The sequence below is a fragment of the Podarcis muralis genome, chromosome 3, assembly GCF_964188315.1.
Source record: "Podarcis muralis chromosome 3, rPodMur119.hap1.1, whole genome shotgun sequence".
Lineage (NCBI taxonomy): Eukaryota > Metazoa > Chordata > Lepidosauria > Squamata > Lacertidae > Podarcis > Podarcis muralis.
The window spans coordinates 102,272,205-102,288,953 of record NC_135657.1 but is presented as its reverse complement, the minus strand read 5'-3'; the positions used below and the strand labels follow the sequence as shown (position 1 = coordinate 102,288,953).

The 16,749-nt window shown below is 43.3% G+C and overlaps 1 protein-coding gene across 1 annotated transcript; it reads left to right on the top strand.

Annotated features, from left to right (window-relative positions):
- Positions 1–4,610: 4,610 nt before the first annotated feature.
- LOC114593705 (b(0,+)-type amino acid transporter 1-like) lies at positions 4,611–16,238 on the top strand. The gene is made up of 6 exons (XM_028722333.2): positions 4,611–5,621; positions 8,141–8,274; positions 11,059–11,188; positions 12,542–12,666; positions 13,312–13,399; positions 13,574–16,238. Exons 1-6 carry the CDS (start codon positions 4,878–4,880, stop codon positions 13,805–13,807), a joined length of 1,455 nt encoding a protein of 484 aa, XP_028578166.2. The 5' UTR covers positions 4,611–4,877; the 3' UTR covers positions 13,808–16,238.
- The last annotated feature ends 511 nt before the right edge of the window (positions 16,239–16,749 follow it).

The following is a 16,749-nucleotide window of genomic DNA, read 5'->3' as shown; positions in this document are numbered from 1 at the left end:
CTCCCTGCAGATATTTTAAAGCGTGTCTTTCCCCCTCTTAGTATCCCACCCTCCTCACTTTCATATCATTGTGCAACCTGCCTTGTCTTTTCCTCCCTTCTCTCCAGCCCCGACTGGGGAGAGTTGTGATGCAGCGCTACAGAACTTCCAAGGGGAGCTGCGTGGTGACAGCCTTGCATTTTTATAAATGTAGGGAAATAAGTCATATCATTATCTATGAAGTAGTGAGTCAGCATTTCACAGGACAAATTGTCAGATGTGGTGTTGTTGATTAAATGGTGGAAGAGTTCCTAACGTGGCTGCCGTTATCTCTCAGCAGCTGTCTTTATCTTGGTCACAGCGAGAACAAACGTGCATTCCTATTCCAGGACTCTACAGAAGAAACGCAAGAGGACAAAATTTAAAAATGTGAAACCAAACCTTATGTCATATGATGTTGTAAACAAAATCTGCCCTTCTTCCCTTATGGGGTATGCAAGAGCCCCTATAGAGTCCTTAAGTGGGTTCCCTATCGGTAGAAGAAAATAACAGAGGCCAACCAGAGAATATTGAGAAGCAAAGCAGCTAGTACGCCTGATCTTTATTAAAGCTGTTGTGACAGGATGCTCTCCTCACACGCAGGAGAAAGGAGGAGGACCCAGAACAAGGGTGTGCCTGCTCTTCTATAGACATTTTAAATTCCCTGCCCTGGAGCTCAAGACCACCCCTTCATACATCATACATACATCACAGAAGGGGTGTAACCCAAGACCACCCCCCACAAACATCATACCTACATCAGAAAAGGCGGTCTACAACAGAAATTTGAATGTTGTTGTTTTTCCTGTCTGCCAGGTTATCTGATAATGCCTTATCTGATTGCCTTTCCTGGTAGTCTGCCCATTCCTTTGAGATGGTGATTACCCAATTCCTGAGACAATGGGAAGATTCCCTCACCCCCTCCCTCCTTGCAGAGAAAACATTTGGTCAGTTGGGGAGCCAAAATGGTGTCAGGATGTCTTCCAGACATGTGGTCCACATATCTATGTACGTGCTTGGTTGGTACATTTATGAACATTTATTATATATATAAGACCTTAAATTTTTTATTACAATGAGAATAGAAGGAAAGGCATAGAGCTGCAGGAGCTCAAGGGTCTGACAGCAGATAAACTTGTGCACAATAGGCATGGTGGAATGAACAGAGAAAGTTAGAAAGCCTTACATGTAAGGGGAAAGCATTGGAGCCAATACAAAAGCCAACATTGGGCCAATAAAAAGTTATAAATAAAAGCAGACCTATAGCCCCACTCAGGTATGAAACTTACTGGGTGAAGGGGGAATCCCTTTTTCAGCCTAACCTACCTTGCAGGCTGTTCCAAATATAAAAATCATGTATTATACACTATTTATTTATTATTACCTTTATATTCCACCTTACCTCCAAGGAGCTCAAAGAAGTGCACATGGTTCTCCACCAAATATATCCTTACAACAACCATGTGAAAGACTGTAACTGGCCCAGTAAACTTCATTTTTTTAAAAAAATAATTTTTATTAATTTTCCAACACAAAAAAGACAAAGACAAGAACATGTATAGTTTCAAAAAATCCTACTTTCTTAACCTTGTTCCTTGACTTCCCCCCACCCCCCTTCATGCATCCCAATTCCCATAATTGTGTCAGCAAATTATTATTTCTCCTCTTTACCATCTTAATATTACATCTTTTATGAAAAAATAAGTTATTTTTCCTAAGTTGGACTCAAATTCCCTTCCATCGATTTCCCATTTTGTATTAGATAAAAGTCATATTAACTAAACCCAAAAGTCATAAATGTTTTTAAAGTTCTATTCTTCCCTCCCTCCCATCCCCGGTTTTCGTCCCTTCCCCAATACGTGTCCAAAATAACCATTCTAGCCTGGATTCCTCACGTCCGAGGCTTTCAAGTTTCTTTCAGTCCCTCTCCGCCGGTCTTGTTGGTAGTCCTTTATGTTGGTCGTCGAATCTCGAAGGAGTTCTATCCCCATCAAACCAGGTTCTCTTCCCACAAGGATATTTAGGAACAACTGCTGCAAAAGTTCCACAGGCCATGCATCTTCAGAGTCAGAGTGGGGGCCCCAATCAAATTTCTTCTTTGTTTTAAATACCTGTATTCCATATACTCCAGGGGCCTCCTCCTTCGTCTTTTGCATCTTTCGCAGATTTGTAATCAATGTGATCCCAAAGTCTCCTTGCTTGTACTCCACTAGTGTAAACTTCTGGTTGGTACTTTCCATCTTTGCTTTCTCTTTTCCTTGTTTAGTCTCCTCCACTGGCCCAGTAAACTTCAGGGCTGACTGGGGATTTGAACCCTGGTGTCCCAGCCACAGAGCCTAGGTCGGTGGTTCGAATCCCCATGATGGGGTGAGCTCCCATTGCTCGGTCCCTGCTCCTGCCAACCTAGCAGTTCAAAACCACGTCAAAGTGCAAAGATAAATAGGTACCGCTCCAGCGGGAAGGTAAAGGGTGTTTCCGTGTGCTGCTCTGGTTCGCCAGAAGTGGCTTAGTCATGCTGGCCACATGACCTGGAAGCTGTACGCCAGCTCCCTCGGCCAATAAAGCGAGATGAGCGCCGCAACCCTAGAGTCGGCCACGACTGGACCTAATGGTCAGGGGTCCCCTTTACCTTTACCTCCCAAGTCTTAATCCAGTGCTCTTACCACTACACCACAGTGGCTCTTTTGAAAAATCTTTTTTTGGCGAGAAAATACTGCTGAGCAACAGGCCCATAGGAGGTTGCCTCCCTCTCATCGGAGTCTACGGCTGCTTGTGAGGAGTCCAGAAGGAGAGGGCTTGAGAGGGATGGAGGGGCCAGGTGCTATTCCCAGCAACATCTAGGGCAGATTAGCCTAGATGAACTTTGTTGTGTTTTGACTTTTGTGAGTAAAAGCTGATTGCACTTCACGCCTCAAGTCCGTTTCCTGACCTATGGATGAAACTGCATTCCTGACAGCCCCTTGACACTGATAGCGGAGACAGCACATAAGCAACATGGCTAGGAGTCATTGATAGCCTTATCCTCCAGGAATTTGTCTAATCCTTTTCGGACGCCTTCCAAGCTGGTGGCCATCATTACTTATTGTAGAAGCCATCCAAGTTGGTGGCCATCATCCCTGACCTCTGGCTAGGGCTGATGGGCGTTGGGAGTCCTGTAATGTCTGAAAGGCCATGAGTTCTGTTTTAATTAAAGGGACATGCCTGTGCGCCTTTAATTTGAAGCTATATATGACACACACATAGTGGGTGTTAAGAACTTTGCTTCAGGATGAGAACAGAAATCGTGCTCCGACGGTGCGGCGGCAGCAGGAGGCCCCATTAGCTAAAGTGGTGCTTCAGGTTAAGAACAGTTTCAGGTTAAGAACGGACCTCCGGAATGAATTAAGTACTTAACCCGAGGCACCACTGTATATGACACACACATAGTAGTCACGTTTTGTAAAATCTGGTTGCTTTACTGGTTGAAGACCAGTAGATGGCAACAGGTGGTTGGTACAAAGGGAGTTTAGCTGCAACCACAGAATCTCTATGGGATGTACTGATGCTTTTTAAAAAACAACAAAATCAGAAATAGCTCTTTTTTTAAATGTGGGATGCCCAACTTTTTAGGTTTTGGCCATGCCCTCATTAAAAGGTGCAAAAGATCATAAACAGATAAAGATCACATGCAAGTCACTGACTTCATTCAGAGCCATCATGACGTTCAAATAATCCCCATGCAAAATGATAAACTCACATTCTTCCCATGGTACATCCACTCTCCAGAAACATGAAAATAGGATAGGTCAGAGATGTCCAACCGGTTGACCGCGATCGACAGATAGATCCCTTAATGTTATTTATGTTATGAAGTATTTTAGATTTTTTAATCTATGCTTTTCTAATTGAAAGTTGCTTTGAGACATTTTTGTAGTAAGTGACAAATAAAGGCAATTAATACTAACAGAATAACAATAATCTATATCTGCGGTCACATCCACACATCACATTTAAAGCATTTTGAAAGCACAAAGTTCCCCCCAAAGCAGGGGTAGGCAACCTAAGGCCCGTTGGGCGGATCCGGCCCAATCACCTTCTCAATCCAGCTGTGGAAGGTCCAGGAATCAGCATGTTTTTACGGGAGTAGAATGTGTCCTTTTATTTAAAATGCATCTCTGGGTTATTTGTGGGGCATAGGAATTCATTCATCCCCCCCCCCAATATAGTCCAGCCCACCACATGGTGTGAGGGATGGTGGAGCGGCCCATGGCTGAAAAAGGTTGCTGACCCCTGCCCCAAAGCAACCTGAGAACTGCCATTTGTTAAGGGTGCTGGGAACTCTAGCACAGCGAGGGATAAACTCCCCTTCCCAGAATTCTTTGCAGGAAGCAATGTGCTTTGATGTATGGTGAGTAGTGAACACAACCAACGACAGAGCTGGCTGTGAACTATCTTCAAATGGCTTTTATTAATCAGTCACAAAGAATAAAGTACAGGGAAGGTGGCAGCTTATCTGTCGCCAATCTCACCAGAAGCAGGAAGCACAAAACTCACCAGCCTCTGAGACCCAAAAGAGAGAGAGAGAAATCCTCTTGCTTTTTTTTTTCTTGCACGGAAGGTCTCAAGATGAAGACATCAGCAGGGCCTGTGTCAAAATGAAACCAACCCTCTTGTCTCCTTGTATTTCTCAGCAATTCTTAAAACAAGCCAATACGAGGAAATACTTCAAGGAACTCAATTGCCAGAGTCGTACATGGCAAGACACTTTTTTCTTTTTGCTGGCTGCGTATAATCATTAACTCAGAAGGGAAAGCTCTCTTTTTATTATTTCACTGCTGTCATGTGCTGCTTCTCAAGAAGCAAGTTCTACTAGTTCCATCATGGGAAAGGGAAGACCAAGCCGACCAGACTCAGCCAGCGCTCAGCCGAGCACAGCAACGGAGAGGTTGAAACTGAAGCGAGAGATTGGGCTGGCCAGCGCAGTGTCATTAATTGCTGGCACTATGATCGGTTCGGGGATTTTCATGTCGCCAGAGTGGGTGCTGCGTAACATAGGCAGCCTGGCCGGCAGCCTCATCATCTGGGCATCCTGTGGCATATTGTCCACCTTTGGGGCCCTGTCCTATGCTGAACTGGGAACTTTAATTAAAGAGTCGGGAGGCGAATATATCTACATCCTGCGGACCTTTGGCTCCCTCCCCGCTTTCCTCTTTGCCTTTACCTCTGTCATTGTCGTGAGACCCGCCGGCGTGGCGGCCATCTCCCTGAGCTTTGCTGAATACACTGTGGCCGCCTTTCATCCTGGGTGCCCTTCACCCCAGGTAGCGGTCAAATGCGCAGCTGTGGCCTGCATCCTGCTTTTAACTCTCATCAACTGCCTCAGCGTCAGGCTGGCCACCTCTGTTATGAACGTCTTCACGGTGGCCAAGCTGTTGGCGTTGCTGGTCATCGTGGTGGGAGGCGTGGTGCTGCTCGTTCAGGGGGAAACGCACCGTTTCCAGAATGCCTTTCAAAACACAAGGTTGGAAGCCGGGGTTATCGGGATTGCGTTCTATCAAGGGCTTTGGTCTTTCGATGGATGGAACAACCTGAATTATGTGACTGAGGAGATTAAGAAGCCGGAGGTGAGTGGAGAATAGATAATTGATGATAGATATAGCTAGCTAGATAGATAGCTAGATAGCTAGATAGCTAGATAGATATAGATAGACAGATGATAGATAATGATGATAGATAGATATAGATAGATGACAGATAATGATGATAGATAGATAGATAGATAGATAGATAGATAGACAGACAGACAGACAGACAGACAGACATAGAACACTGAATTGCTTATATTTTATATTGTGTGTATGTGTGTATTTGTACAGTGGACACTCGGGTTGCGAACGTGATCTGTGCGGGAGGCACGTTCACAACCTGCAGCGTTTGCAACCCACAGCACACATCTGCACATGCATGGGTTGCAATTCAGCGCTTCTGCACATGCGCAAAGCGCAATTTAGCACTTCTGCACATCTGCAACCACTGAAACCCAGAAGTAACCCATTCCAGTCCATAACCCCCCCCCCCCAAAAAAAATGCAACCTGAAGCGTCTGTAACCCGAGGTATGACTGTACTTAGATTGGCAGATTTCACACCTAGAGTTGCCATATAGACCACATGTCTGAGTTTAGCTTGCATTCTGGACATGCCAGTCGATAGCTGGTTAGCCTATTTGTGGGCCTGGCTTCATTTTTAAAACAAAACAAAACAGCAAGTAACTAGCCCTTATGAAGCCAGATCAAGAAGCAGAAATTTCACTGACACCCAACGTGCCCATAGAAATAAAGTGTGAAGTTACTCTAGCTAAAACTTTTTTATCCATTCAATTCAGTCAGAATTCTCACTTACCTGGGTGGATTCTCTGAGTTATAGATTACTGTACTTGTTTTCAGACAAGTGTGGTAGCATTTGATTCAATTATGTTACCTTGATGGCTTTAATTTGTAATGGATCACTTGCACATCTCTGTGCTGGGCACATTCTCATGAGTGGTTATTTTGGGGTTGTATTATTCGACTTGCGCAGCAGACTTCCACTTTTGCCAGGCAACTTTCCACTCCCCCCTTTTCCCCTACAGCTCCATGTACCCACAAAAATTAGCTCCAGAGGGTTGGGGGAGATGAGCAAATATTGGAGTTATGTAGGGAGAAGACTGCAGGCGTGGAACTCTGTTCACACAGAGCTGACTACAGCTCTTATTTTTTTTACATGCCATCATTTTCAAACACTGCAAATTGTTTACTTTTAGCCCTGGGCTGATAACTTTGCTCCCTTGTTATCTTGTTTTTGCTGTTTAGAGAGATGCGATGGGAGCCTCCTTAAATGAGAAAAATGGTTGGCAAACTATGGGATTCCTGAAATTTTGCATTTATGACATGAGATGGCAGCACTCAGTCACAAGGCATACAAATATAACAAAAATTTTGAGTTCACAAATCGTGAATCTATGAATTGCAACTTTCCAAATGGTGTACAATAGCAGGGGTCAACAATCCAAGGTCTCAGCTGAGATTTGAAGTTCAAACTTCTAAAGTGCACCTTACAGCTCTGATACGTGTGCAAACTGAACATTGATACTTTTTACCACTTATAGCTTAAATAGCAAGCAAAGTCTAAAGTTATAGAATGCCTAGGTTTTTAGTCAAACAGTGTCAGCTTTCACTATTCATTTCCTAAAGATGTGCAGATTATACCATCAGCTAAGTAAGTGACAATGCAGATGCATTTGCACTAAAGGAGAGAGTGGAGGAGTGAGGAAAGAACTATGATTTGTTCGGGAAAACAGATAATAATCCTACGAATCCAAAACTGGACAATACAATAAAAATGGTAGCAAGCTTTTGAATTATCCTGAGCTCTTAACTGGGTTAGATTTTAAGCCAAGTGGGTGCATCTGCACTGTACCTTTAAACCAGTATGATACTACTTTAAACAGTTGTGCTTTCCCCAGATAATCATGGGAACTGTGGCTTGATAAGGGTGCTGAGAGTTGCTAGGAGATCCCTATTCCCTTCACAGACCTACAGTTCCCAGAATTGACTGCTAGAAGTAAGTCCTCCTGTCGTCAATGAGATTTACATTAATCTAAGTGTGCCTAGGCATGTCTGCTCAAAAGTAAGTCCAACTGAATGCATTAAGACTTACTCCCAGCTAAGTGTACATGGGACTGCAGCCTTAATTATGCAGTCTACCTATCTCTCTATAACATTATAAAAGTATGACTTCCAACTAGTGAAAATGAGCAGTGTAGAAAGGACTGAACTGTTGGAAGCTTTCTAGTATCATCACTAGTTTGTATATGCGTCTTAGTTCCCTGGATCCCACAATCTCCTGGCTTGTATCAAATGCCTACCATGCTCAGAGTAGACCCATTTAAATTAGTGAACACAACTTACTGATGCTCACTAATTTCAATGGGTTTACTGTGAGCTTAAAACTTGTTGGATGCAGCTCTTTGTTGGGGGGCCTTTGGGGAAAACAACACTGTGTGTGTGTGTGTGTGTGTGTGTGTGTGTGTGTGTTTTCAGTAAAAAAGATCAAATGTAGAGGTGCATATCAGGCCTTGTTTGCTTTTCTTTACTTTTTCTCCAGGTGAACCTTCCAAGGGCCATGATGATTGCTATCCCTCTAGTTACCTGCTTCTATTTGCTGGTAAATGTGAGCTATTTTGCAGCCATGACTCCTGCCGAACTTCTGTCTTCAGGTGCTGTGGCCATTACGTGGGGGTGAGTGGCACTCCAGAGCTCTGAAGACTTACCTACATGTTCACCCAAAGCAACCCAATGTTATTCATTCTGCAGTTCCTGCAAATCTACGTTCAGCTGCAGGCTGGATGAAAGTGGCTTTTCTGTTATCACTGCACATCACCCCACATTGTTGCAACTGATCAGGAAATAGTATTTTTCCCGAATGTGTCAAGTATCTACTCTCTAGTATAGAATCCTGGAAGAAATGCAGAAATAGGTGCAGAACTACTACACTAGCTTCCCAGAAGATGAGATGCTGTTGCTTGCCAAGGTGGTGGGGATGTTGGTATGGTGCGAACACGCCAGCAGGAGCCCCCCGATTCTCTCTGCCATTGTGTTTGCAATGCATCAACCTCTCCTCCACTTTATGCTTCTCCCTCAGGATTAGTGACCCACTTGCTAGGAACCTAGCCTAAGGCTCTGTCCCACCAGACAAGCTACAGTGGGTGGCTGCGGTTTGGAGAAAAGGAGGAAGCGAAAGCCAAAACCACACTGCCTATGGGGATCTTGTCATTGGAATACTATAATCCACTTGTCACAGGAATACCATAATCCACCGTGTCAGCCCTCCAGCTTAGAAAAACTGGGATGTGGAACTGAGGAAAGTAGAATGGTGAGAACAGATTGTGAAAGCCAAACTGAAATAAGACACAGCGATGTCTGTCTTGGTTATGGGTTGTATCCAATCAAGTCATCCCTTTACTGCAAGGAATTCCACCTGTGAAATAGAACTCCCTCACCTTGTTCTCCCCCATTTCTCCCTGCTTCTCCTAAAGCTTCTCCAGAGGATTGGGGGGGGGGGGGAGAGAGAGAGAACAGATTTTTGTGGGGGTGTCACAATACTTAGGGGTGAGAGGGAGAGGAAGTCCTGTTCCACAGACAGAAGTCCTTGTGCTAACAGGATGACTTGGTTGGATACAACCAATAGTTAAGGCTATTTCAGGCTTTCAAGTTTCCCTGAACTCTCAGTCAGTCGAAATAAAAAAAGTTTGCACAACCAAGTTGCATCAGTTATTACATGCCTGTGTTAGTATGCATGTGTATACACACACACACACATCCCTTTAGATGCTGCTGTCTGAAAAAAGCAACAAAGCATCCTGTGTCACCCTGAAGATGATTTTTTTTGTTTGTGTTATGAGTTTTCCTGGGGATGATCCCTGCTACACAAAGTGGGCAGTGAAGGTGTTGGGTTTTTACACAAGCCGGGGGTCTGAGTGTGCACGAGACGCTATTGTTCTGCAAAGACAAAAGAAGTGAAATAGTCAATTGCAAAGCATCAACCTGCCTATATATATGGATCATCTCAGAAACGTTCAGGCCTTTACCAGCTGATGTTCAGTCTGCGCATTATCAAACATGTCCCACATAATGCTTATGATGCATCTTTTTATAGAGTTTATGTTAATACCCATTCACATGATGAATATATACTGAGACAAGTGACAAAGCTCATTTCACTGTGTCAAGACAACTTTTCCATGCACCGCCTTCCCTATTACTCCAGATTAACAAGTTATTTGTCACCGTTCTTCTCTGTTACAGTTCTCTGCCCCACCCCTTTAAAGTCTTACACCCTCTTCTGCCTGATTAACCTTGTCATTCCAGGGAGAAGACAACAAGGGGGTAGAAGAACTAAATGGTGCATTCAACAGAACTGGGTATCTCCTAGAGCAGATTAGGGTGACCACTTAAAGGTAAAGGGACCCCTGACCATTAGGTCCAGTTGTGGCCGACTCTGGGGTTGCAGCGCTCATCTCGCTTTATTGGCTGAGGGAGCTGGCATACAGCTTCAGGGTCATGTGGCCAGCATGACTGAGCCATTTCTGGTGAACCAGAGCAGTGCACAGAAATGCCGTTTACCTTCCCGCTGGAGCGGTACCTATTTATCTACTTGCACTTTGACGTGCTTTCGAACTGCTAGGTTGGCAGGAGCAGGGACCGAGCAATGGGAGCTCACCCCGTCACGGGGATTCGAACCGCCGACCTTCTGATCACCAAGTCCTAGGCTCTGTGGTTTAACCCACAGGGCCACCCGTGTCCCTCTTGTGACCATTTACACATTATCAAAAAGAGAGGAAACTTGTCACCCAAAGAGAAAACAAAAGAGGATACAAGATTTGCACATAATTTGTCTATGCTAATTTATAAGCGTAGATGAAAACTCATAACCATAATTTCAGCAGAATAAAATGCATCTAACTTCATCAAGGGAGACCGATCAGGTGAGCTATGTGCCTGTGTTAGTTTTATGATGTTAGCCACCCTGAGCCCGGCTCCGGCCGGGGAGGGCAGGATACAAAAAAAATATTATTATTATTATTTGAAGGCTGCCGTCTTGGTGCTGCTAATGACAGACAACCTCCAAGGCTTCTGTCTTCCTCCTTAAGGTTCTTAATTGGAGCTGGACCAGACAGCTCTCCAAACAGGAGACTCATTATTTATGAATTTTGCACTAATACGTGCATTTCATTCACATCTTACCCTAATATATGCATTTTGTACGCATTATTTGTTTGCAAAATTGCGTTGTGAAATGCAGGGATGTGCAGATCTTGAAGGCTATCTGTGTTTTTATTTGCTGGTTGTTCCAGGAAGTGCAAACTAGGGGGCTTCACATTCAAATTGCCTCCACTCCTACTGGCTTGCCTTTCCAGTAATACCTACTGACACATTAGTTGAGTGTGTGATTTAACAAAACAAGGCTGCTGCTTTCCCTTCTTAGTCATACTGTCATAATCCCTTCTCCATCCCCCTCTTTAGGAACAAGGTCCTTGGTAGCTGGGTCTGGCTGATGTCATTGTCCGTTGCAATGTCTTCGTTTGGATCAGCGAACGGAACATTCTTCAGCGGAGGCCGCATGTGTTATATTGCGGCAAGAGAAGGCCACATGGTAAGAGCTGTGAACCCACTGATATTCCTCTCTCTCTCTCTCTCTCTCTGTGTGTGTGTGTGTGTGTGTGTGTGTGTGAAACAATGGTTTAGTCTCTTACATCCATTGCAATGCAAGTCAAGCGAAACCCATCTCTTACTGTTACATGTATGTTTGACTCTTCTGTGTAATGTTCTGGTCTGATACCAGACCCTACAGAGAAGGCAGGTCAGGAGTAGCAGCACCATGGAGAGCTCAGAGTGAACAGACGTGAGCCCTTGTAAACTTCTGCCTCCAGGCTTTGCCCTCTTGTGACTAACTTTATATTCTTAAAGGGGCAACCATCTGGCCTCAAGATGGGCACTCCTCCTCTATTCTCTAGCCTTCTGTGTGGTGTACTTTCTGTTTCGCTGGACTGGTGAGATTCTGTGGGGAGGCATTATGGTCCATAGGCTCAGGCAAAGGTGCCTGTAAGGGTCCAGGCTCCGCCCTGCAAAAATAGGAGGTTCTTCTGATGGCTCATGTTTGTCAGCCTCAGGCTCAGGCAGGCTCAAAGCCCTGCACCTGGTCTTACTATTTAGCTGGAGCCTCTGCAGCCTCCGACTCCTAGTCTTGATAGTCGCTGGACTCCTGGGTCATGACAATACTCTGTGGACTAATGTGGCTGCCTATCAGCCAGCTACGGCAGCAGTTGCAATTCTTTTTTGCGGGGAAGGGACCTATTTAAAAGGCTAAAAATACGAGACATTTATGAGGTGAGGAATTCTACACTCTGATTTTCCTTCCCTTTCTATGTGATTGCTCACATCTTTTCTCTTTTGTAAGAGAATTATCACTGTGGTAGATAACCTGTGCCAATAGTCAAGTATAGTAGTAGTAGTAATACCCCCCCCCCCATCTGACTGACTGCACCAGCCACTCTAGGCAATTTCCAACAAATATAAAAGCAAGGTAACATATAACATTGTGGTTCTCTTACGCACACATGTGACATCCCTGGTGCCTTGATGTGCTTTCTCTTCTGACCTGACTAGATGGCCTTCAGGATCTCTTCCATCTCTATGAATCTATGATTCAATGAGCTCCCATTCAAGTTAAGTTTCCAGAGAACCAGGATTTTTTATATTAGGCCTGACTTTTACAGGCTGTTGGGTAAAACAGTGACAATCAAAATGAAACAAATGTATAGCAACAGAAATCATCTGGTGGCGATTTCTGTTTATTTCTTAAAGTTTAACAGCCGTGTTTACTGCTCTCTTCCTAATCAAAGTTTTGTGTTTGATCTTTGGAGAAAGCTCCGCTGAAGTGAAGGAGAAAAAAATGACGTTTCCAACGTGTTGATGATTGTCTTGTACTTTGTCTCTTCATTTTCAGCCAGACATTCTATCTATGGCTCACATAAGATACCTTACACCTTCTCCTGCTCTCATATTCACTTCTGCTGTGTCAATAATTATGGTTATAGCCGGAAGCTTCAGTCAGATTGTGAACCTTTTCAGGTATGTATGTTTAGTATTCTCACCACTCCATGGGTTTCTCGGTATCACATTAATTCTATTTCTGCTTCCACAGTCTTCCCTCTCCCCCCCCCCTTGATTTAAAAGCGATGAAAGAATGGATAGCAACTTTTTAGCCTTTCATTAATTTCATTAAGCATGCCAATGCAATATAACCATAAAAGCAACAGCAGTAAAAAGAAGAAAAGTGAAAGTGAAAACAATTTCAAAAAATCTCCTCTGAAAAGCCTTGTCGGAAAAGGACGGTCTTCAAAGGGTAGCAAAAAAGATAACAGAGGCAGGGCTTGTCAGAGATATAATGTGAGCATGTTCCAAAGACCCAATTCCTACATTACATGGAACAGACTGCCTGATGAGATAATCTTTGCAAGATGAAGAGAGCAATGATTGACTGGGTAGATCACGCTCACCCATTCAAGCTGTGTGCATGAGAGAAGGAAATAAAAGTGTAATTGTGGTGTGTGTGTGTGTGTGTGTGTGTGTGTGTGTGTGTGTGTGTTACAGGACTACAGCCCCACTTGACTCTAACTGTTGGCCATACGGACTGGGGCTAAACTGCATTGGAGCCCTACAATGCCAGAAAGGCTCACGTCTAGAGTAAATGCTACTAACATTATTTCTGCACAGTTTTACAGCTTGGCTTTTTTACGGGATAACTGTCGCTGGTCTCCTGTATTTAAAGATTAAGAAACCAGAATTGCCAAGATCTTACAAGGTGAGACTTTAAAAAGAAGACGGCTTAAACACACTGCTTTCTTGATTAAAGGAAAAAATGGCCCTCCAGATTTTGTTGGACTGCAACCTGTGATTAAAAAATTTTTGTGTTACCTGAAGGGTCCTTCTAAAAGATATGACTATAATTTTTTTTATTAAAAATCTTTTTATACAGGTACCAATCATCATACCAGTAGTTTTCCTGATGGCATCTATATACCTTGTGTTGGCACCCATCATTGATCAGCCCCAAATGGAGTTCCTTTACGTCATCCTATTCATTTCCAGTGGGGTCATCTTTTATTTCCCCCTGATACACTACAAGTACCACCCCACCTTCTTAAGAAAATTTACTATGCATTTTCAGCTGTTTCTGGAGGTTGCCCCAACTGAAAAGAATGTGGACTGATTCAATAGTCACCTGCCTGCTTTGAGAGACTCATGGCAAAGTCTGTATATCTGGTCTGAACTGTCGGTCTGAACATTTGGGATCAAACCACCACAAGCTACCACTGTTTCCAAAACTGGAGAGCAATTATTTAAGTGACCTGGATGTTTCTGAAACAAGCTTTGTAAATTGTGGTGTGTATATGTCTTTTTTTGGGTGTGCGTATGCATACACGCATACACACACATTCTCCCCATCCACTATAGTCACTGATATTTAATACAGTGGTTAGGGACGTGGGTGACGCTGTGGGTTAAACCACAGAGCCTAGGACTTGCTGATCAGAAGGTCAGCGGTTCGAATCCCCGCAACGGGGTGAGCTCCCGTTGCTCAGTCTCTGCTCCTGCCAACCTAGCAGTTCGAAAGAACGTCAAAGTGCAAGTAGATAAATAGGTACCGCTTTATAGCGGGAAGGTAGTGTTTCCGTGTGCTGCTCTGGTTCGCCAGAAGCGGCTTTATCATGCTGGCCACATGACCCGGAAGCTGTACGCCGGCTCCCTCGGCCAATAAAGTGAGATGAGCGCTGCAACCCCAGAGTCGGTCACGACTGGACCTAATGGTCAGGGGTCCCTTTACCTTTACCTCAGGTTAAGAACTTAATTCGTTCTGGAGGTCTGTTCTTAACCTGAAACTGTTCTTAACCTGAGGTACCACTTTCGCTAATGGGGCCTGCTGCTGTTGCCACGCCGCCACCACACAATTTCTGTTCTCATCCTGAAGCAAAGTTCTTAACCCGAGGTACTATTTCTGAGTTACCGGAGTCTGTAACCTGAAACATCTGTAACCTGAAGCGTCTGTAACCCGAGGTACCACTGTACAGTTGAAAGCACATAGAAATCAAGGGGAAGTTACGTATTTAATGGCTTGATAGTTTTCTGCTGGGGAAGATGCAGATCTTACCATAGAAATGTACCATTTGTAAATAATAGAAAAGAAACTTTCTAAGCATATGCCGGCTGTTCTTGAATCTGTAAACAGGAATTGATGAGGTTGACCTCCATAGAGGGTGTTTGTAACAGCTCCCATTTCACACTTTTGTACAAATTTTGGCCTAACCCCTGCCACTACCTACACACATGCATCTGTCACTCTGAAAAGCTTCTTCGTGTGAGTCTTCTTCTGCAAACTGGCATGACACGAGTGCCTGTGGGTAGCTTAGGCTTATGCTAAGGCTACGGTGGCAGCATTTCTGCTCTTTGCTAAACATATGGTCCCAGGAGAACAGTCAGGAGGCGTATTAGCTACCGCAGAGAAGGTAGGCAGGTGTGTAGGAGGGTGAAGCTGCAGAGTGTTGGGAAATGTCCTGGGAACTTCAAAACATCAGAAATGAAATCGGCAAATGAGGGCTGAGGAGCAAGCCAAGGAGACGTAAGCTGGTGGTGGGGGAGGAGAACAACAACAAAGGCATAAGATTAATTGTGTAACCGTATTTGGGATTTTGCAAAGCCATGGAGGAACACTTTGGGACAGAGGATTAGAGATGCCAGGATGGTTACAGTCAAATAAAAACAACAAAATGAATTTGGGAAGGGAACTAATGTAACTGAGTGTGAGGAGGCCGTAACATGATTTGAAGTCACTGATATATTCCTTTCAGCCCCTTGAATTAATGAAGAAGCTCTAGTGGTTCTTTAACTGAGTCTTTATACTCTCTGGGTAGAATACAACTCAAGAATCTTGGCTCCCTTTATGGGGGCAAAAGAGGCTGGTTGCATAGATTCTCTGCTGTGAAAGTGTTATAACCCTTTGGCTGATATATTAAAACACACTGCTGGGAAGCATTTTGACCAGACCTACTAATCCTTGTCTTTGAAGTCAGAAGTCATGTGCTGGAACAGTGAAAAGTAGAGAACAAAACTGAATTGATGAAAGCATTGTTTCTGCATGACAGTACTCAGTTGCCTGGAGGAATATTATTTATTTTCCTATTATACCTAGAGTGTTTTTTTTTTAATAAATAAAAAAACTTTTTAAAAAAACAACCCTAGTATTTTCCTAGTTTAGGCCATGCATTTAGCATTACATTGTGTGAATTAAATAATGATTCACCTAGCTTAATAAATGGGAACAGACTCAAATCTTTTTGCTATGCTGGTAAATAGGAGTTGATCTACACATTAACCAGAAAGGGGTAGATACAAATACTTATGGAATATGCATACCGGAAGAATAAGAAATCAAGATAACAATTTTTTATATATAAAAGAATGGAAATGGTTTATTGAATATTTACAGATATATTATAAACAGATAAAAACATTGACAGGGTTATTGTAATAATCTGCAGTTTCGTAAGAGTATATATTTAAAGAAGATGAATAAATGAGCAAACTAAGTTAATTTGGATATGCAGAAGATATTAAAAACAAATTTAAGGAACCGGAGAAAGAGGAGGAAGTCGTTTTGAAATGTCAAAATGATTGTAAAATTAGTGAATGTATAAAATTAGTGAAATGTATAAACTTGAAAAGTAAAATACATTAAAATACATTTTAAAAACCAGAAAGGGGTGCTAAATTGAAAAAGGAATAACTTTTACCTTTGCCACTCTACAAATGCTCATTGTCTAAAAAATGTTCATCTTTAGGAAGGTTCATCTTTAGGAATGTTTCCTTTCTCTCTGCGCTCTTAACATGAGGCAGCATTCAAAGATATGACTCACCCTCCTACAAATCTGCAGGCTGAAGCAGTGCAATCCAGAATTCTATCGCCATGTTCTGAATAATGTGCAAATGAGGGGTTGCCAAGTGGATCTTTTATTTTTATAAAATCAAGAGGTGATGCCAGGAAGCACTTTATAGAGTTCTCTGCATTTATTGTATTGCATTGTTTTGAAGCTGTGCTTCATATGCTGTTTCACACTGTGTTTCTTATTGGATTTGTGTTTTGTCCATTATATGTTT

Coding starts and splice junctions, on each gene's coding strand:
- LOC114593705 (XM_028722333.2), top strand. CDS start 4,878: ATGGGAAAGGGAAGACCAAGCCGACCAGACTCAGCCAGCGCTCAGCCG. Junction 11,189..12,541: donor CGGCAAGAGAAGGCCACATG/GTAAGAGCTGTG, acceptor CTTCATTTTCAG/CCAGACATTCTATCTATGGC. Junction 13,400..13,573: donor AATTGCCAAGATCTTACAAG/GTGAGACTTTAA, acceptor CTTTTTATACAG/GTACCAATCATCATACCAGT.